The following is a 21,100-nucleotide window of genomic DNA, read 5'->3' as shown; positions in this document are numbered from 1 at the left end:
TCTCTCTCTCTCTATATATATATATATATATATGGGTTCAACATTCTTTACAAAGATTGTTGGTTTTGGAACTAAATCCCAGGTCGGATTCTCCTTCATTGCCTTCATTATACTTTACGAAAATAATGTACGTGTATGTGTGCACACACGTACTCGTATGTGAAAGTTACTGTTGGAAAAGCTGCTTTCATAGAGAAAACTAATTTTAGAAAAAGAAAGTGAAGTTTTGCAAGTCATAAAGAGATGTTTGAAGCAAATATAATAAATCAACTTGATCAAAGGTAGTAATAAATGGATTGATTCAACATTTAGAACAATGCAAAATACTATGTCAAATGACATCGCATAAAGAAAATTTATTTAAATGGAAATTTGTTTAACATAAGTAACTTTTTTTTAAAAAAAAATGGAAAATCATTTCAATCTCATTAATTGATGAACGTTCACGAGCATAAAGCTCTTACATCATAAAAAAAAAGCTCTTAGAAAATCATAGCCGAAGCTACGAGGTTACAAGTCATATATACATACATAACAATCTGACATTCAAGACCTATCTATGATATCAATATTCATTAACCCATGATTAATTTTCAGTTGTAACAACAGATCTATTCTAGATAGACTCAACTTAATGCATAAGTAGCTCATATTCCTCGGCCCTAGGAGTAGAAAACCCAATGCCGAAACTCCCAAGAAACTGTTCACTTCCACAACCCAAGGGTCTGGACAATTCTTATTCAAACAAGTTACAAAGAAATTGCAAAAAATAAATTAAAATACAGAAAAAAAAAAAAAAAAAAACACAAAACACAAAACCAGCGGACAATAGCATCAGTGGAGGCGAAGCAACAACCGCACGTGTGGAGCACGTGCAGGAGAGTGAAGCTTCCACATCAGCGTGTGTAGACAATGCACTAGCGCGTAGAAGGCGGGGCAGAGGCGCATCATTGGCCTAGCAAGCCTGAAAGGAACAAATCTAGCTTAAATCAGACTGAGTCTAAAACCCCCATGGTGACCAAAACAAAAGAAAATGCGATGACCGAATGAGGCGGCGTGTAGACAAGGTGGAGGGAGTAGTGTGGCTGCTGCTGAAATCGATGATGGGGACCAAAAATAGGAGACAAATAGAAAAAAACAAGTGCATAAAATCGAAAGAAGGGGGGGAGAGAGGAGGGATGGAAAAACTAAAGAGAGGTCAGAGGTTATCTCTCTATTGTTTCCCTTTAAAGTAACTTTTGATAGGGCAAGAAAGATCATAAAAGTTAATCAGCATTCTTTTTAATTTTTTAAGGAAAAGCAATATTGTCCCTGAACACGAAAGTTATTTTTATTTAATTAAAAAATAAATTGTATTAAAAATCACCTAAACTCGAAAGGTTGGTGTTCATATGAGCAAGTGAAAAGCCATTTGAAAGGACAAAATACATTAAATAAATACAAACATTTTAAAAAGGTTGCATGGATAATGTCTTTCGGTAAGTTCCATCTTCAACAAAAGGTTCATGAACAAATTGCCTAGTAAAAGAAGCATCTCTATAGTATGAAAAGGATATTGTACACAACAGAAGAAGACCTTTTACTCATTATGAATGGGTAGAATGCAATTTAAATAAAACTATAATTTAGCATATCATTATAAAATATATCATTGAAAAAAAAAAAAAACAATGTTCATGACCTAATAATGAAAAATTTGTTGACTAAAAATAATATGCTATCATTAAAAGAAGAAATTTTCCAACAAATTTACAATGAGTATGTGTGTTACTTGATTGTGTAACTGATCTCGTAACCTGCCTCTCAACAAAGAAAGAAGCCAGATCTAACTTCTTGTTCTTGCCTATAGTTGCTAATTTTTGTGAGAATTAGCCATAGGAATTCGGAGGAATCCTAAGACCTATAACAAACATGAACTTTGAGATAAAATTATGCATGTGTTTTTGTTGGAAGCCGCACATTGCCTGGGTATTAAGGAGATTGGCCATTTATAAGGGTGAGGGGAAACCTCAACTCTTGAGCTAGCTTTTGGATTGAGTTAGGCCCAAGACCCATTTCTAACATGGTATCAGAGCCACGTTTCTGTTTATGTGGCTTTCAATAAAAGTCTTATGATGTTTCTATAGTGTTTTCTAGCATTCTCTTCTGATAATCTCTTAATTCTGTTGTGATCCACGGCTTTATTTATTGGCGAATCTTGGCACAATGCGGTTTTGGCCCTTCACGGGAATTTTAACGGCTAGTTTTCGTTCTTCGGCCTCATTGTCAGTTGCGGCTTGGCCCTTCACCGGATTCTTTTAGTGGCTTGTTTACGTTCTCCGATATTTCTGTGGCCGTCACTTTCAGCCTTTCTCGTCTTTGTTATTGGCAAACCCTGGCACAATGTGGTTTGGCCCTTCAAGGGATTTAATGACTAGTTTTCGTTCTTCGACCGTCATTGTCAGTTGCGGCTTGGCTCTTAACCGGATTCTTTTAGCAGCTTGTCTCTATTCTCCGGTATTTCTCCGGCCGTCACTTTCAGCCTTTCTCGCTGGCATTGTCTTGATCCAACCATCGACTTCAGATGCCTTCAATTTATTCTCTTTTTCAAACTCAAGCTTACACCTTGAGTTTGAGGGGGATGTTAGAATATATTATTTCCTTTGTTAGAATATTTTATATTTCCGTTATTTAATTTGTAATGTAGGGTTTATTTCTTTCCTTACGTATTTTAGGGTTTAATTTGGGTTTCTTGGTCACTACTCATTGTCTCTCTATAAATAGAGAGTTATATAATATTGATTGATATAGTGAATATACAAGATGTAGCCCATACGTCTCTTTCCGCTTCCGCTCTCTTTTCTTTCTCTTATATTTTAGTATTTTATATTTTATATATATTTCAACATGGTATCAGAGCCTAGCCCAATTAATTGGTTGTGGCCCACCGTCAACCATTGTCGCTCGTGTTGGGCTTGGATGTCCTCCCGCCACACGTGAGGGGGCGTGTTGGAAGTCGCACATTGCTTGGGTATTAAGGAGATTGGCCATTTATAAGGGTGAGGAGAAACCTCAACTCTTGAGCTAGCTTTTGGGTTGAGTTAGGCCCAAAACCCATTTCTAACAGTTTTATTTCTTAGACTTGGCCTTAAATAGAAAACTTGGAGACATACTCCATAATCCTACTAGGATACGTGATTCTTTATCTAGAGAATAAGTCCTACTACAACTTAACTTAGGAGGAGTTAGAGATAAGTGATCATAGTGTAACACCTCCAAAACTGGCATTGACCATTTTGCTAGGGTTGCTGAGAATTCTTCTAATTTAGCTAACTGGTAACTAATTGGAGGGATTACCCGTCAAGTATATTCAGAATAAATGTAACGGAAGGTGAAAATGGCAGATGTGAGTTATCTAAAATCACAAGGTATGCATGTATTACCATTAATCATAGACTGTGAGCTACTAATTGAAATACAGTTATTCTGATCAAACTTGGTATATGCAAAATAGACTCTTGGCTTCTTCCCTTTAAAACTCCTCTTAAAACAGATAACTTGACAATCCGCAAATACTGCTTAAGTCTAAAACTTAGTAAGTAAATCTCACAGTCGAGTATGGACTAAGCTCTTATTTATATGTAGAAGTAAACATGTGGTTTTGGTAAGCAAATGAGGTGTTGCCTCTGTCATTACACCATAAAAGTATAATTTTGGTTTCTAAGGTGTATAGGTGTAATCTCATCGACAATCGCCTATGAGTTCTAATGCAAAAAACTAATGTATTATCAGGTTATAACTGTCATGTATAGTTTATCCAAAATGCTATTATATTAACCATTCTCAGTAGGGTTAATACTATCATGATAAATATGTATATTCGAATATAAATGGGTTTAACATTATTTGGTTTTGGAACTAAATCTCAAGTCAGGTTCTCCTTCATTGCCTTTATTATACTTTAATTTACGAAAATTAGATTTATATTGAAAAGCATGTGCCTTCATGGAGAAGAAGAACTTTAGAAAAATAAAATAATAATATTAAAATAAAATAAAAAATTGTAAATCATAAAGAGACATTTGAAGCAAGTACAATAAATCAACTTGATCATTGATAGAAATAAATGTATTGATCAGCACCTAAAGCAATGCAAAATACTATTTCAAATGACATTGCATAAAAAATTTTATTTTAGTAGAAATTGTTTAAAAGAAATAAGTTTTGATAGGATAAGATCATAGCCTTCTTTTTAAGTTTTTAAGGAAAACCTGTATTGCCATGAACTCGAAAGTTACTTTTATTTAATTACTAAGCAATTTATATTAAAAATCACCTAAACTCGAGAGCTTGTTGTTCATATGAGCATGTGAAAAGCCTCATATGAGCATGTAAAAAGCCTATCGAAAGGCCACAATACATTAAATGAATGCAAACATTTCAAAGGTTGCATGGATATTTTCATTTTGGTAACAGTTGGTCTATCTTCAACAGAAGGTTCAAGAGGAAGTGTTTGGTAAAAGAAGCATCTCCATATATAGCATCAAAAAGTTATTATATTCAATGGAAAAGACCTTTTACTCAATATGAATGCGTAGAATGTGATTTAAATAAAGTTATAGATTAACAATATCATTAATGCTCCCGAAATTAATTAATAAAGATATTTAACTTAGAATGTCACTCGCATCAACCCCAAATTAATTAGCGGGTAATTTACTTGAAGTTTCACATGTATTAACAACTATGAGAATAAATGAAGCGAAAATGCAACATATGTTTGAGCTAAAAAGCTAATTACGTTAGTAACTTTTAATTCTATCCTCAATACAACCCGGAGCCTCCAAAATAAAGAACATCGATATCTGAATTGAAGTACATTATTTTCTTAAAAAATACAACAGTAGACAAATGATACACATAAATACGCCTCTGCAAGCCTTCCCTTAGCGTCTTAAGCGCTACGAACAAGTCTAATTTGCATCCTTGGGGTTAACCTGCTAATATGTAAAATTATAAAGTTTTAAATGTGAAAACAAAATACATAAGTCCACTACTTAATATATAAGAGTGATAATCATATTTTTCAAAAAGTACAAAATAGTAATGAATTGCTTTTCTAAATGTCATTTTTTTTTTTTTTAACTTTCACACCCCCCACCCCCCCAATAATTTTTAAAAAAAATTTTGCCTCCAAACTAAATTTTCTAGTTATGCCCCTCTGGCTGCAACCCAAACACCCATGACCCACCAATAAATTATTTTTTTATACCATATGAAGTGATTTGTAATTTAGACAAATTATATGGACCTATAAATTATTTTTTATACCACAATAAATGATTTATAATTTAGACTAACCACAAGAACTAATTTAACATTTATCTCTTAAATTTATCATTTTTTAAAAATTTAAACTTTTGAAATAATTAACAATTTAACCGGAGAGAGAGAAAACCTAAATGACCAAGTGATTGAGCGATCGAGGAATAAAGAAAGAGGTTGGAGCGAGAAGATAAAAAAGAAATATTCACTATAGCTATAAATGCATTTCAGTTGATCCTTTACTATTTTGTTTGAGGTAAAAATAAAAAATAAAAAATAAAAGTTTATATTAGCTATATTTAACTATTCTCTCAGAGTTGCTCTTATAACTATCTCGCACAACTATCATAAACCAATCCATGTTTTGGAGTTGGCTACGTAAAGAAATTTTTTTTATCCTATGCAAAAGCAATATTAGGAGGGTTAAACTTTCATTTTTTTAGCTTAATTAGTACCTACAAATTTATTTAACGATGTAGATAATGTTACATAATAAATATAATGGCATATCATTTAAAAAAATATAAAATACATGGTATCTTTCAATGCAATAATAGATAAAGAAATAAAGAATATATGGTTTTTATTTTTCCGGTGGCAAAAGCAACTCAGCCTCCTTATACAATACGACGGATTTATTTGACTTCAAGCAAATAGTTGTTTTCTCCTTAACAAAGAGAAAATGATGGTCGTCGTAATCTACTCCTTGTTTACGTCACTAATTGAATAAAATCACAAAACAAATGTCAAAAAATCCTGAATCCCGAAAAAGAAATGAATCCCCGTTTGGCAACCCCTTTTTTCCCTTTAATACTGTTTATTCATCATTTTTTAAAAAAAAAAATTAACATCAAAATATTTTTACCTTTTTCACTTTTTATATTATAACATTCACCTTTTATTATTATTTAAATAAAATAAAATAAAATAAAAACACTACAAAATAAAATTTTTCACTTTCAATACAAAAAATTTAAAACTTAATATTGCCCGGTAACGAATGGCAAAAATACTTTGCCAAACAAGGCATATCTTTCATTACTTGTATTTGACTTTTTTTTTTTCTTGCATGCAATCCTTTCGTTGAATCGTCCAAAACAGTCTTCAACCAACAAAAGTGGGTCGTGTATGACATTTGAATATTTAGCAGCCTTTACTGACTAGACATGTTGTAGAAGCTTCTTCTATTTTTATTTTCTTTAATGGAAATTTTATTCACACCAATTAAAGAATACTACGATTAAATCATTCACGTCTTTCTTAGTCCCACATGATCATGAAATGCTCCATGACGTTCATGTGATACTATAGTATTGTATTATGTGGTCCTAACGAGAATATCAGAGATTTAAGTGATATTGGGCTTTATAAGTGATTTTATGAAATTTCAAGTAACTTGATTAGTCTTTTTATAATAACAGCACAAATGTAATAAGCATTTTTTGTTAAGTTGTTACAATTTAACTCTTTGCACGTGCTACCTTTCAATTTATGAGTTTTGAAGTTTGAACGAACACGCATCAGCATTGTTGCTTATATTTCTTTTCCTACTGAGTTCTTTCTTTTATTCTATTTTAAATTGTATTTATCATATATTTTATATAAAGCTATATTACATTTTAGTTTGACCTCCTCAATAACAAATTCCTTGCTTCGCCACTGCTCCTTACTTAATAGTGACCCCCTCCATCTAATTAGCTAGCGATAAGAACTTGCCGTGTCGTCTATGCATCTCCTTCTCCTTCCCATCGTGAAAGAGATGAAACTGATTAAAAAGAGAGAGAGAGAGAGAGAACCATTCAATTAAAATCCATACTTTTTTAGCTTTTAATTTTTAAAAAAAATAAATAATTATAAACTGCATTTCAATTCAACCATGGAAAATTTGTGAAAAAGAAAAAAAAAATAAAAAAAAAACCCAAAAAAAACTTCAATATCAAGTGATAGGCACTTTTGACAGATTCTCTCAATTATAACGCCTAAGGACATGTTTGAGATTGCATTTGATGGGCCTGAAAATGCATTTAATACTCAAAAAGTTTATTTAAAAAAAAAATACTTATTTGGTAAAAAAATTAAAAACGTTTTTAAGGATTCAAAAAGTTAAAAAAAAAAAAAAAAAAAAAAAAAAAAAAACTCACTTTTAACAAAAACTTAAAAATGAAGCTTTTGTCAAAAAAACGTTTTTTGACTTAAAAACTCTATTTTTCAAATGTAATCACAAACAGGTTCTAAATTTGACTCAAAAACCTACTCGGAACAAATTAATTAGTAGTCTCGACTCCAAGGACCGAGAGAGCTCTTGTTGCAAATAATTAACTTGATTTCTTTCCTACTTAGTCTTGGAGATAATATTTGGTCAACCAGCTCAAATTCATTCACGCAGTCTTAGAGAGAAAAGAGGGGAAGAGGAGGCAAACGTGGTACTTGGTCAACCAGCTAACACTGAACTCTGCCAACCATTTTATCTTCTTTATTAATTGTGAATCTATAAGGAATATTTGACTATTCAGCAGCATGCAGGGAGCAGGGAGCAGGTGATTAGCCCCCCTTTTGATCGATATATATACTAGATTTGCTGCACAGATGGTTATTTTCATTATTGCAAATATGTTATTTTCATTTACCCAACTCTTCCAGATCGATTGAACCCAGAAAACAAAAAAAATAGCTGCTGGAGAGAGAGAGATGGCAGCTGTGGTTCCAAAATCTATCAGTTCATCCACACTTGGCAAGGATAATAATAGCCTTCTTGACCCCCCAAAAGAGCTCGATGCTGGAGCTTTGTTTGTCCTCAAATCCAGAGGTTAGTAAGTTTTTTTTTTTTTCTTTTTCTTTTGCCCAATTCCCAGCAGTAAATGCATGCCAACCTTTCAAATGCTTCGTTTTTTTGGATAAATGGGTAACTTTCTATGAATGAATTTCTGGGTTGGTTTTGTAATTGTTCAGAATTTGATTAATGCTTAAATTTGAGGTAAATAGGGTCATGGCTGCACTGTGGGTACCATTTGACGACATCTATTGCGGCGCCGGCGCTTCTGAGTCTTCCTTATGCGATGCGCTTCCAAGGGTGGGTTGGGGGAGTAGTTTGCCTTATTCTTGCAGGTTTGGTGACTTTCTATTCCTATAATCTCCTTTCTCTGGTTTTGGACCACCATGCGCAGCTTGGTCGCCGCCAACTGCGGTTTCGGGACATGGCCACTGATATTTTAGGTTGGTGTTTTCTACACTCCTCATGCTTTCCCGTTTTTTATTGTAAATGTTCAACTATCTTTTTCCCATGTTCAACGGTCTAATAAAACAATTTTATTTAGTATTATAATATTATTTTGTAGACTTTTAATTGATTGTTACATATTTGGGATGACTTGAGAGTAAATTTCTATTTTTAAGTTCTTTCGGAAGTACTGAATTAATGGTTGATTTTTACAGTCACGTTATGGAGTTATATGGCATTCGTATAACAATCTCTTAGAAACTCAATTCTTATCTTACAACTATCGTACAATGCGATTTTTACTATAGTCTCAACTGACCTTTTAATTTATTTTTATTAAATAATAACTAATCCAAGAGTTATTTGGGACTGTCATATCACTATTATGAGATAAAAAATTGTAATTTCCAACATTATACTTAAAAAAAGGAATATAACCTCTTAGATTTCAAGCAAGCTACTTTTAAAAAAAAAAATTAAAAAAAAAAAAAAATGGCGATGTTAAGAGTATTATATTTTTTTACTACATGTTCTTTACATATTACTGTGCTAATTTATGTAACATTTATTATGTCAGTTACTAAACAATTAAATTTAGGTATTACTTAATTTTTTCACTATTAAAATATTACCACATCAATTTGTAATTTGCATTACCTCTCTTCCTTTTTTTTCTTTTTTATGTGAAGCCTACTTTAAATCTGTGTTATGGTGGGCTTTTTGGAACTAATGCTAAATTGTCCAATGCTTTGCAGGACCACGATGGGGCAAATATGTAATTGGCCCACTTCAGTTTGGGATATGCTATGGCGCAGTGATTGCTGCTGCTGTTCTAGGAGGGCAGAACCTTAAGGTCAGTTGTGTCATTTTGCCACAAGTACCATACACATAATTCTTTTACAACTATTTTGTAATTTGTAACACGTCTCATCATATGATTTGAGCCAAAATTTATATACATTTAAGAGCATTAGCAATAACTTTCTTTAGATTTTTCTTAAAATTTATTTTTTGACTCTTTATTCAACTAAACTCTACAATAACTTCCAATTTCATTATCATTTCTTTATACCATTTAAATATTCTTTTCAAATAAATGCTTGGAAAAAAAAATTAATTTAAATATTATCCAAATAGATACTAGAAGAAAGAGAAAGCTATTTTATATTAGAGAAATGCTAGAATATAATAAAGAGATATGCTAAAATCTAATAAAAATTTCATATTTTACCCATAACAGTCCATGTGGCAAGATGTCACATCATCTTTTTTTTATTTTGTTTTTTTTCCCTCTACAAAAGAGAAATGATATAATGGAATAAAATGATCATTTTTTGCCGATAAAAGTGTTAGATGACAAGAGATCATAGGCCTCATCTATAATTGTTGTGGCTCCACCCACTGATAAGCATATGACCTCTTACCACCTAAGACTTTTATGGGCAAAAAATGGTTATTTTATTGCACTATAGCATATCTCCCCACAAAAAATATGACGTGGCATCTTGCCACATAGATTTTTATGAACAAAATGTGAAGTTTTTATTAGATTCTAGCATTTCTCTGCCTTTTTTCCTCCTTCAAAAATATGAAGTGGCATCTTGCCACATAGACTTTTATGGGCAAAATGTGAAGTTTTTATCATAGAGAAATGCTTAACTTTATTAAAAAGTCTATCTTTTAGCCATTTTAATCATAGGTGGCATGGTCCATTTTAAAATTAATAGATTTTAAACAATAAATTAATAGATTTCTAAAAAATGAGTCATGCCACCTAAGATTAAAATGGCCAAAAGATTGACTTTTTAATGAAGCCAAGCATTTCTCATCTCAAAAAGACAAAACGAAAAGAAGATGATGTGGCATCTTACCACATAGACTTTTATGGGCAAAATGTAGAGTTTTTATTATATTCTACCATATCTCTTTATAATAAAATAACATTAAGTGCTACATTAGATTTAATTGTTAGAGTAGCACTTACGTTTAGGGAACATCAAGAGATCGAGTATGCTGCAAGTGATTTTTAAGAGTTTTTTCTACATTTAAAAAAGTTAATAAGACATGTTTGAACTTATTTAGGAAAATCCTCCATATATCACTAAGAAGAAATTATTCATAAAAAAAATAAATAAATAAAATTGATAAAGTAGAACTCCCATTTGGACTATAATCTTGAATATATCATAATGAAGCTGTTTGAGAAGAGATTTTATAGAGACATCAGACATGTACAAAAACTCTACATTTATTGTTTATTGTTTATTTAATTATTTATTTATTTATGCAGTTCATTTACTTGCTCTCAAACCCAAACGGGACAATGAAGCTTTACCAGTTTATTAGCATATTTGGAATCCTACTGCTCATCTTGGCCCAAATTCCATCTTTCCACTCCCTCAGGCATATAAATCTTGCCTCTCTTATCCTCTGTCTTGCTTACAGCGCTCTCGTCACAGCCGGTTCAATACACATTGGTAACTCTTCAAACCGCAATTACGTGGCAAGCAAACATTTCTTTGTGTATATATATATATATAAGATTCTAAATACTCTTTCTTTGACAGGATATTCCAGGAATGCCCCTATCAGGGACTATTCCTTAAAAGGCTCCGAAGTGAATCGTGCTTTTGGTGCTGTTAATGCTGTTTCAATCATTGCTACAACATATGCCTGTGGAATTATTCCTGAGATACAGGTATTGTTAGCGGGAAATGCTACACGTTATTTTCTTAACTATCATTTTTTTTTAAATGGATTCAAATTTATTATTGAATTTGTTGGTCTACATGCAGATCCTACATGTTTAATGATAAATTTAAAAAAGATATGTATAGAGATAATTAGGAGAATGAGGCTTAGTATTTTGCTTAGAAAAATGGTTGAAATATTAATTAAATTATTAAATTATTAATTTAAGTTTTTAAGACAAGTAGTGATTTAACAATAAAAATTGTGAAAATAAAACACTGAAAAACATGTTATGTAAAATTACAAAATTTGGTCAAATTGTAATATAATTGGCTCATAACCATGGCCGTAGACGGGGCGAAACTATGTTCGTAGTTGGGGGAGTTTTTTTGGCAACCCCATAAAATTTTAAAATTAACAATGATGCCTTTTTCACCCACTATATATATATAGCAAACTATAAAAATTTGGTATTCAAAATTGAAGTATTTTTTAAATATAATTTTATGGACATGTAATTTTTGTATGCAATTACGACCTATCACACGAGCACTAACACATAAAGAGACTATATGTATTTATGTAATATCATTACATGCAGTGCCTTATAGATTTCTTATATTTGCAGGCAACTATAGCTCCTCCAGTGAAGGGAAAGATGTTCAAAGGTTTATGCGTATGTTACGCTGTTATATTGACCACTTTTTTCAGCGTTGCAATCTCTGGGTATTGGGTATTTGGTAATCAGTCAATGGGCACAATTCTTGCCAATTTTATGGGCAATGGAAAGCCCTTGCTCCCAACTTGGTATCTCTTGATCACCAATGTTTTCACTCTTCTGCAAATATCGGCTGTCGCTGTGGTAAGTCCAACTCACAAGCACTTAATTAGCCTAACAATTCCCGAAAGATTATGCCTACTAAAGAAAAGCTAACAATTTTTGACACGAGTCACGAAACTTACACGAAATTGGCTGGTTAGGGTTAATGGGTCTAATCTGTTTAATTGAATAGGTCGGATTAGGATTGATCTATATAGATTTATACCTATGAGTCAATACAACTCAAACCCATTACGAAATTAGTAGTTAGGGTTAAGAAATCTATCATGTTTAATTAAATTGGTCGGATTATAATTGACTTACATAATTTTATATTCATGTCTCGACACGACCCAAACCCAAAACACAAACATGAGTTATCATCTCTACGATTCAGAAACGACATCTCTGGCCTTGTTTGTTAAACACTTTTCCTCAGAAAACACTATTTACACTTCCTGTTCTAAAAAAAAATATATATATATATATATATATTAACATCAAAACATTTACTTTTTACTTTTTATATCACTTCATCTACTTTTTATTACTATTCAAATTCAAAAAAAAAAAAAAAAATCACTAAAAAACAAAAATTTTCTACTTTTAAACACAAAAAATTTTTAACTTTATACCAAATCAATCTCTATCGGCTACCGTATCAAGGGGGAGGGGAAGTAAAGTGTTTAACAAATGGCCTCAGAAACCCTGATGCGAGAATTAAATTTGATGAATATCAACAATGGTGATGCTGCAGGTTTACTTGCAACCAACAAATGAAGTATTTGAGAAGTTATTTGCAGACCCCAAAAAGGATCAGTTTTCCATTCGCAACGTTGTGCCAAGATTGATTTTACGGTCACTGTCAGTGATTCTAGGTACACTTTTTGCTGCAATGCTGCCTTTTTTTGGAGATATTATGGCACTTTTTGGGGCATTTGGATGCATTCCTCTAGATTTTATTTTTCCAATGGTTGTCTACAATGTGACTTTCAAGCCCTCAAAGCGTGGCATTGTTTTTTGGGGAAACACATTGATAGCAGTAGCATCCTCAGCATTGTCTGCCTTGGGTGCAATAGCATCTGTTCGACAAATAGTTCTTGATGCCAAAGCATATCGTTTGTTTGCTGACGTCTAAAAATTAATATTTGTATCGGATCTAAGAAAGATGTGTGGAAAATTGCAAGAGAAAGGTTTGAAGCATTTCATAAGAGATATTATTTGTTCTTGCATATTTTCCCCTTTCCCTTTGTGTTTTTGAATATTTCAAAGGGTTGGACTTGGAACTACGTGTCGGATTCATTCCCTGGCTCAATGATATTTAAAGATTGTTTTTATTCATATGGTTGACCGCATGTTCATAATCCAGCTGAGAAGATCTGTAACTAGGGGATCCTTGGAGTACTTTTTCTTCTATGAGAAGATCTGTAACTAGGGGATCCTTGGAGTACTTTTTCTTCCATGATTACCTCACGAAGTGTGTCTGTCGGGCAAGTAATCGTCTGTCGTTGTCCTCACCGAGAGAAGGATGACCCGCCGAGCACAATCCGGCTTGAGGATGGATAGATCTTCCAAAACCTAAGAGTGAACGGGCTTTATTTGGCTTGAGTGGGGGTTTACAATTACAAGACTTGAGTAAGCCTCTTAATAAATGGTATCACATGTTTCTAATAGTTATTTTCGTACCCAGTTTCAGTTCTGCATTACTCATACAGACTCGTACCCGTGTCAAATGTCTAAAAACCAAACATGAAGAAATGAATGCTACTTTTTTGAAACGTTACTCAGGGTTACATTTGCAAATATGAGAATTTCTTGTTTGCTTTTATTTTACAGGAATGCACACACAAACATATAGAGAGGAGAGACTATATATATATATACACACACTACCAAAAAAATTGACCATTAACAGCAATATTTAGTAGCCACTAAAAGTAACATAGTTGACACTATTGATCAATAGCGTCAACACTAATAATGTTGATGCTACTACTTCGACGCTGATGATTAGCTTATGCTTATCGGCGTAGACCCAAAAATCGCCACTAATAAAACTTTCTTTGATGCTAAAAATTAGAACTGAAACCAATTGTCGACTTGAAGGTGGCCATCAACCAACTACAACGTCGACACATGGGGTCGACACTACAGGTGAGGGTCACCGCTAATGAATAAAAGAGTTAATATATATATATATATATATATATATATATAATCGGTAAAGCATTTCTCAGAAAACATTTCTGCATTTTCGATTTTGATAACTTCTGCAACAAATATTGGTGCTTGAGTTTGTACTCCAATCGCATAGACTTTTATCCACATAACCATCAAGCACAATGCAAAATACATTTGGTTCAACATGCAGTGAGTTGAGGTGAAATTGTGGGAATAAAACGCGCTAACTGCAAAGATTCAAAATTAACAAACTAGATATCCTTGAAAATTGTGACTGCAAGTTAAATTACCAAACATACATTGGAATGGCTGCATCATTTTCCCATGTAAAGCCATAAAATCAAGAACATCTACTCCAATGCAATGAGGCAAAAAAAAAAAAGGAGGCATCATGTTGATATACTTAAAAGTATTTATCCAGATTTGTAGAAAACATCCAGATAACTTTGACTAAAAAGGACTATTTACCTACAACATGCAAAGATTGCAAATTAAAGCATAAATGGCAAATAACGAGAATCGTATATGAGTGTGGTTTTAGATCATGGTACTACATCCACACGGAGAGAAACAGTGGCGGAGCCGAACAATTAATATTGTAAGGCTGCTGAACTAAAAATATGAAAAACATAATTTTAAATAAAAATTGAGTAATTCACACAATATATGCATCATAAAAAAAATATCTATAAAAGTTTATAAATATGTGTTCAAATTGAAATATTAGAAATGTTACATGTCAGCACTATATCAAAAAGACAGAAAACAAAAAAAAAGTGTCTATAACTGCATTTTACAGTCACTTAGAAGTACAAAATCATCAACTAGCGAATCTAAATCGAAGCTCTCAGCAATTTCTCTTTCAATATAGATAACTAAATTATTTGCAAGAAAATCCTCCTTCATTTCGTTGCAAAGTCGTGTTTTAACAATTTTCATTGCTGAAAATGCTCGTTCGGTAGTTGCTGTAAACACTGGAAGAGTCAAAACAAGACGAATCAATCTATCAATAAGATAGTATGTCTTTGATTTTTTTGTCTTTGCCAACCCTTGGCATAATTCTGCAATAGAAGATAAATTTTGTAATGTCGGATCAGTAAGCACATCAAATTCAAAATACCTCAATTGACATCTCAAATTAATTTTTTCCTTCTCAGAAAAATCAAGAGGATAATACTTCTCCGCAAGGATACATATATCGTCAATTTTGAAGGATTTGTAAGCATCTTTTGGATCCAAAGCTGAGCTAAGTGTCAAAAGTTCCATCGCCTTTTCACCAAACCTACTATCAAGCTCTTGCAATTGAAAGTCGATAGTAGTATTGAATATGTCAAAATGATAATGATGCTCCACTGTAATGTGATTCTTTTGATTACGACCTCGACGTTCAATATAACGAGCACTCAAATCCGGAATGTCAATTTCAGATTTCTTGCAGAAAGAGACGATGTTCTCAAGCAAATTATCCCAACCATCATCTCTCAACTTTTGGATAAGCTTTTTTGCAATAGAGACTAAGTGAACAGCATTCAAAATGTCTTGAGATTTTTGCTGCAAAACTTGACAAAGAACTTCAGTAATGCCCATGATTTCTTTCATTAAATGTAAAATAAATATGAACTCGAAGGATGTAAGCATGTTATAAGCAATATTAGCATCTCCTCGTTGTGAATAAGTGCCTCCTTCTCTTATAACATCTTCAAGCACTGTACAAGTAGCATCAAACATCCTTATTATGCTACAAATAGAATTAAAATGAGAACCCCAACAAGAATCATCGGCTCTTTTCAAAGTGTCAATTTGGTTAGCCCCTTTTCCAGTTTCAAGCTCACCAATAGCTCGCATATGTGCAATTTGTGTTGCATGAACAGCTTGTAGTTGATCATGATGTTTACATGAAGCACTGACCACATCGATAATAAAGTTCAAATTTGTGAAGAAAATATGAACAGAAGCAACCTCTCTAGATGCAGCAACTAATGCTAATTGTAATGGATGAGCAAAACAATGAACATAATATGCACAAGGACAATCATTAAGAAATAATGCTTGCAATCCTTTCCATTCATCACGCATTTCACTGGCACCATCATATCCTTGTCCACAGATATTTTGAATATCAAGGCGATAACGAGAGAGAACATCAGATATTTCATTCTTTAGAGTCAATGCCGATGTATCTTTAACATGAACTAGATCAAAGAAACGTTCTTGTATAAAACCATCTTTGTCAACAAATCTCAAAACAATAGTCATTTGCTCTCTGTTAGACTCATCCTGTGCCTCATCAACAATAATGCAAAATTTAGAGTCTCCAATATCTTCACGAATTTTATGTCGCACTTTACTTGCAATGACTTGCAAAATCCTCGATATTTCATCACGTTGATTAACTGGATATTCACACAACAAAGGACGTAATCCTGGATCTCGTTCTATAGAAGAAACATCAACTTCATTAACACTAAGTGTGGATGATTTAAAATGAATCTTTAGTGTTTCCGCAATTAGAGATTCAAAAGGATGTTCTTCATCTTCAACCCTTGGAGATTTAAGATGGCGCTCATTGGGATTTGAAGTTTCGGCAATAAAATCCAATGGTGTATTACTTTCCAAAATGTCGGCTTCTTTCCTTTTGAAGAATGAATCAATAGTTTTAAACTTTGACATGATTCATGAACCTAAAATTTTCAAGTAAAATCACGACTCCGTAAGAGACAATCAAAGTTTATAAGATAGATGATCAAATTACCAATATACGTTACCGATAACAGAACAAATTCAACTATTTATAATGGGTACCACTAACATGTATTATTCTCTTAATGTGATCAAAGCCTAAAGAGGCTAAACAATATCATAACACAACAGCAGCAATATAACACTTCCGAAATAAAATAAAAAAAGTAAGCAGATTCTTACACTCTAAAGCACCATCACTCTCCTAGTAACAATTTGTATATATATGCCAGTGAGTGACCTAAATTATTCAGTCATCGAAAACCCATTTTTATTTTAACAAACCTTTAGTCCAGATTGGGTTTCTACTTTTCTTTTTTGTTTGTTTGATTTGGGTAACTAGCTTCGCCGAATTGAGAAATAATTATATGACACTAAAAACTGGAGAAGAAAAAGAATATACCAATAAAGAAGGGGACCAAAAATCTTGGGATACCTTAGTGTCACTGGAAAAAATCCAAGCCCCAATCAATTCCTGACCACCTATTTTCTGCCCTGAAAAGACATGACACCCATTCTAATTATAAACAATTTTTGGGTGCTCTTATTTCATCAAGGGGGGGGGAAAAAATCAAAGTTAAATGCATAAAATTAACCCTAAATCAATTTTAAGGGAACAAAGGATGCAAAACCCACCTGATATCAGATCTCCGGACCTTTACTCTTACAAGTTACAAATGCAATTTATAATCATTACAATGATTATGGCTTAGAGTTGGAGTTGGAGCGTCCGAGAGAGAGAGAGCGTTTGAGAGGGACCGAGGGAGAGAGAGGGAGAAGAGAAGGGAGAGAAGAAGCGTGAGAAAGGGAGAAAAAAAGAAACAATTTTTTTTTTAAATAGCTTGGGGGGCCACGTAGCAGACCAGCCAACCGAAAAAAGAAATTAATTTTTTTAAAAAAAAATAGCTTGGAGGGGCCTGCTTCATATAATTTTTTTTTTTTTTTTTCAATAGCTTGGAGGGGGCCAGTTTAGAATTTTTTTTTTAAAAAAAAAAAAATTCCTTGTGGCGGCCACGACCACCTCTGGCCGACATGTGGTTCCGCCACCGGAGAGAAAGCTCAAAGGATAAACAAGAACTATCAAGAAAGTACGGAAAAACAAAACAACCACAAACAACAAGACACAAGTGAAAGATAGTTCAGTTGTAAGTCTATTCCCTAGACAAGCCAACATGAGAAACTTTCACCATCAACATGGAGGCTATAACATCCATGGATTGTTTAATCCATCGGCAAACCACATCATCCACACAAAACTTGCTCCTCAGGAAAAGCCTTAATAAAAACTGCAATCTATAGCCTTATAGAGGAAAATAAAATACATTTAACATAGTAAATCTATATATTCTAAATTTATATACCAGAAACCAATAACATCAAACATCTTGACAACATACTTCTCTGCAAACTGTAAGACAACTTTCAGACAAGATTACAAGGACCATGCTGTGACTCGTGATGGCAGCAGCAGTTAATTTCACTAATAGATGGAAAAAATCTCCACGACAAAATAAACCACTATTTGCAGTAATATACAACCAAAAAAATAATAAAAAAAAAACAAACAAACAAACACCTTACCTTGGCAAGCAGATTTTTTTTTTCCAGTTCCAGGTGCTCCAGTCAAAAACATTCCCTGCAAATAAGTATGTGTGAGGCTCTATAATATAGAAATAACCAAACCAAAATAAGCGCACACCAAAAATAAAAAAATAAAAAAGAGCACAAGAAAAGCCATGACAACAAACCTTTATTGAGTAACTAGATTCTACAATTGTATTACATGGTAAGTGGGGTAAGTTAGAAAATGAAATCAAATCATTTAGGACAAAAAACCATGACATATATATATATCAAAGCTAATATGAAAAATATCCTAAATATTCTAACATATACCATAGCAAGCAATTTCTACCTTAATAGTAAAAACTATATATATGATGATAATATGGTTGAATGATGTTCTAGAGTGTCTATAGTAGACCTAATGTATGCTTACAAGTTACAAGGGAAAAAATAATAATAATAATAATAATTGGTGGGTCCAAATATGATTTTGTTATTAATATTTAGAAGTGTTGTGGGTCGTTTAAGGACAAACGCATGTCCATGTCTTATGCTTTATGCTTGTGTTACATTAATTTCTTGTAAGGAGTCTGTTGAGAAGTTGTAGTTGATTAGATGAATTGAATAGGGGAGATTCTTCCAACTCGTGGTTTTATGCATTCTGTTAGCCTCATCCAATTATGGAGAAAATCCTGTAAAGATGTACACAGCTGGTGAGAATTTCTTTTAGGGATTCTTTATCCGTTATCATAATTGGCATCCCAGAAACATGATTCTCATTCTCTTAATCCATTAATGTATTACTAATCTGTACCCAATTGTCTAAGCAAACACAAACCCACATGTTGCTGCAGTGAGCACTTCTAAAGGTAAAGCCACTGTCTTTGGTGATAAAAGTGATACATATATAATAATGTATGACAGCCAAAAAAGAAATAAAGAAAGAAGGAAAAAAGATTGTTACGGCCAAGGGCCTAAACAAAGCAAACACCATAAATAACAAGTTAAATAATTAAGAGAGTGTGCTTGAACTTTACATATTCTCTACAGATTTTGTTCCCCATACTCGGAATACCAATGCTAAGCATGGTATTAACAATTTGCTTAGTTTCTGATAAAAAGGAATAATTTAACACTCTTTAGCTGGGGAAAAAAAAAACCTACGAAGATAAAGGAAGATCCTTCAATCCTACATTTTCCAACGATGTATAGTTCCTAACAAAACTCACTGCCCTTTGTAGAATTACCTGGCACAATTGAGATGCCCCTTTTCTCATATACCAAACAGCAGAAAATTAATGGAATTCAAATTGAATTTTACCCATTAGACCTCAAACTTCCCCACAACCAAACAACGCCTATTATTCTGAATCTCAAATATCCAGCCATTATTTGAAACCCCAGAACCTCAAACCCCACCTTTCATCAGTTTTCTCAGCACCCAAGCAAGGATTAACATTTAGAAGAAAAAAATAATAATAAATAAAAATAAAAAGGTCAGTAATATTTAGTGAATATTGCGTGACATCTAGCCTTGGGCTTTTAACCAAACTGGTCTTAAAATCAAATTTCACCCCAAAATAGATTCCTAAAGCTTGGGAGACATACATACCTGGGAGAACTCAAGCAATCGCAGATTTGGATCTGAAAACCACCGGAGATTTTCAATTGATTCACGCGCAATATGCGAAAATTAGACAAGGGAGAAAATGTACCGCCAGAGATGGATCGCTGAGTCGCCGGAGACGAGTCGAGGATGAGAGAGAGAGAGAGAGAGATGGGCGTGATATTAGGCTAAAAAGATAGTCGAGTGACTCGAGTGAGAAAAAAAATGAGGGAAATTGAATTTTCGTGCGAAGCATGTAGCACCAATGGTCAATGGATCCGCCAAAATTTTCTCTAAAACGGGATCGTTTGGCTACCAGTGATATTAATTTATAGACAGAAGGGAAAATTATAATTTACCCCCAAAATTGACAGCGTTTTTTAATTCGAAGACTAAAGTTTCAATTTTTACAATCTACCTCCTCAATGTTTCAATTTTTTTCAATTCGACCAATATTATTCCAAATTTTTCATTTTGCCCCTAATTTTTATTTATTTTTTTTATTTTTTATGAAAAATAAATAAATAAATACATTTGGGGGTGCAAAAATGGCCAGATGGCCAAAGGGGTGGCTACTGCCGCCCCGAATTTTTTTTAAAATTTTTTATAAAAAAAATAAAAAAATAAAAATGATGGGCAATATGGAAAGTTTTTGATACAATTGGTCAAATTACAAAAATTTGGAACTTTGGGGAGGTTGGATTGCAAAAATTGAAACTTTGATATTCGAATTGAAAAACGCTGTCAACTTTGGGGGGGTAAACTGTAATTTTTCCTAGACAGAAATTAGTTACAAACCAGTCTAATAAATTGTCAAGTGTCCCTTAACATGTGAAAAGCCCATATTTTTTTAATAACAAGTGTTTCTCACATGTTTTTTTAATCACTTAGTAATTTATTAGACCGACATGTAGCTAATTGCTACAAACCAATTTATAGCCAATTTTTGTCTTCTTTTTTTTTCATATTAGTAAAC

The 21,100-nt window shown here is 32.9% G+C and overlaps 2 protein-coding genes across 5 annotated transcripts; one reads left to right on the top strand and one right to left on the bottom strand.

The window, feature by feature from the left end:
- Window positions 1-7,811: 7,811 nt before the first annotated feature.
- On the top strand, window positions 7,812-13,785 carry LOC132167253 (GABA transporter 1). 2 transcript variants are annotated; one of them, XM_059578164.2, is made up of 8 exons: window positions 7,812-7,841; window positions 7,945-8,110; window positions 8,287-8,517; window positions 9,277-9,374; window positions 10,812-10,998; window positions 11,089-11,219; window positions 11,841-12,074; window positions 12,790-13,785. In XM_059578164.2, the coding sequence occupies exons 2-8, from the start codon at window positions 7,993-7,995 to the stop codon at window positions 13,168-13,170; spliced, it is 1,380 nt and encodes a 459-aa protein (XP_059434147.2). In that variant the 5' UTR covers window positions 7,812-7,841; window positions 7,945-7,992; the 3' UTR covers window positions 13,171-13,785. The 2 variants fall into 2 exon arrangements, with proteins under 2 accessions (XP_059434147.2, XP_088369671.1); XM_088513545.1 differs by lacking the exon at window positions 7,812-7,841 and having other exon boundaries at window positions 7,926-8,110.
- Window positions 13,786-14,904: 1,119 nt separating this feature from the next.
- On the bottom strand, window positions 14,905-20,323 carry LOC132167252 (uncharacterized). 3 transcript variants are annotated; one of them, XM_059578163.2, is made up of 4 exons: window positions 20,131-20,323; window positions 18,534-18,588; window positions 17,356-17,447; window positions 14,905-16,894 (listed from the first exon to the last, which is right to left on the bottom strand). In XM_059578163.2, exon 4 carries the CDS (start codon window positions 16,881-16,883, stop codon window positions 14,994-14,996), a length of 1,890 nt encoding a protein of 629 aa, XP_059434146.2. In that variant the 5' UTR covers window positions 16,884-16,894; window positions 17,356-17,447; window positions 18,534-18,588; window positions 20,131-20,323; the 3' UTR covers window positions 14,905-14,993. The 3 variants fall into 3 exon arrangements, with proteins under 3 accessions (XP_059434146.2, XP_088369669.1, XP_088369670.1); XM_088513543.1 differs by having other exon boundaries at window positions 17,389-17,447; XM_088513544.1 differs by lacking the exon at window positions 17,356-17,447.
- Between the last annotated feature and the right edge of the window lie 777 nt (window positions 20,324-21,100).

This window comes from Corylus avellana, chromosome 2, assembly GCF_965113065.1.
Source record: "Corylus avellana chromosome 2, dhCorAvel1.hap1.2, whole genome shotgun sequence".
NCBI lineage: Eukaryota > Viridiplantae > Streptophyta > Magnoliopsida > Fagales > Betulaceae > Corylus > Corylus avellana.
The sequence above is the reverse complement of the archived record's forward strand: the minus strand, read 5'-3'. Positions and strand labels throughout refer to the sequence as shown.

What these genes read in the sequence shown, in the direction of transcription:
- LOC132167252 (XM_059578163.2), bottom strand. Translation starts at nt 16,883, where the DNA reads ATGTCAAAGTTTAAAACTATTGATTCATTCTTCAAAAGGAAAGAAGCC.
- LOC132167253 (XM_059578164.2), top strand. Translation starts at nt 7,993, where the DNA reads ATGGCAGCTGTGGTTCCAAAATCTATCAGTTCATCCACACTTGGCAAG. An exon ending in CATGGCCACTGATATTTTAG is followed by an intron (nt 8,518 to 9,276) that starts GTTGGTGTTTTC and finishes AATGCTTTGCAG; the next exon opens with GACCACGATGGGGCAAATAT. An exon ending in AAATATCGGCTGTCGCTGTG is followed by an intron (nt 12,075 to 12,789) that starts GTAAGTCCAACT and finishes GTGATGCTGCAG; the next exon opens with GTTTACTTGCAACCAACAAA.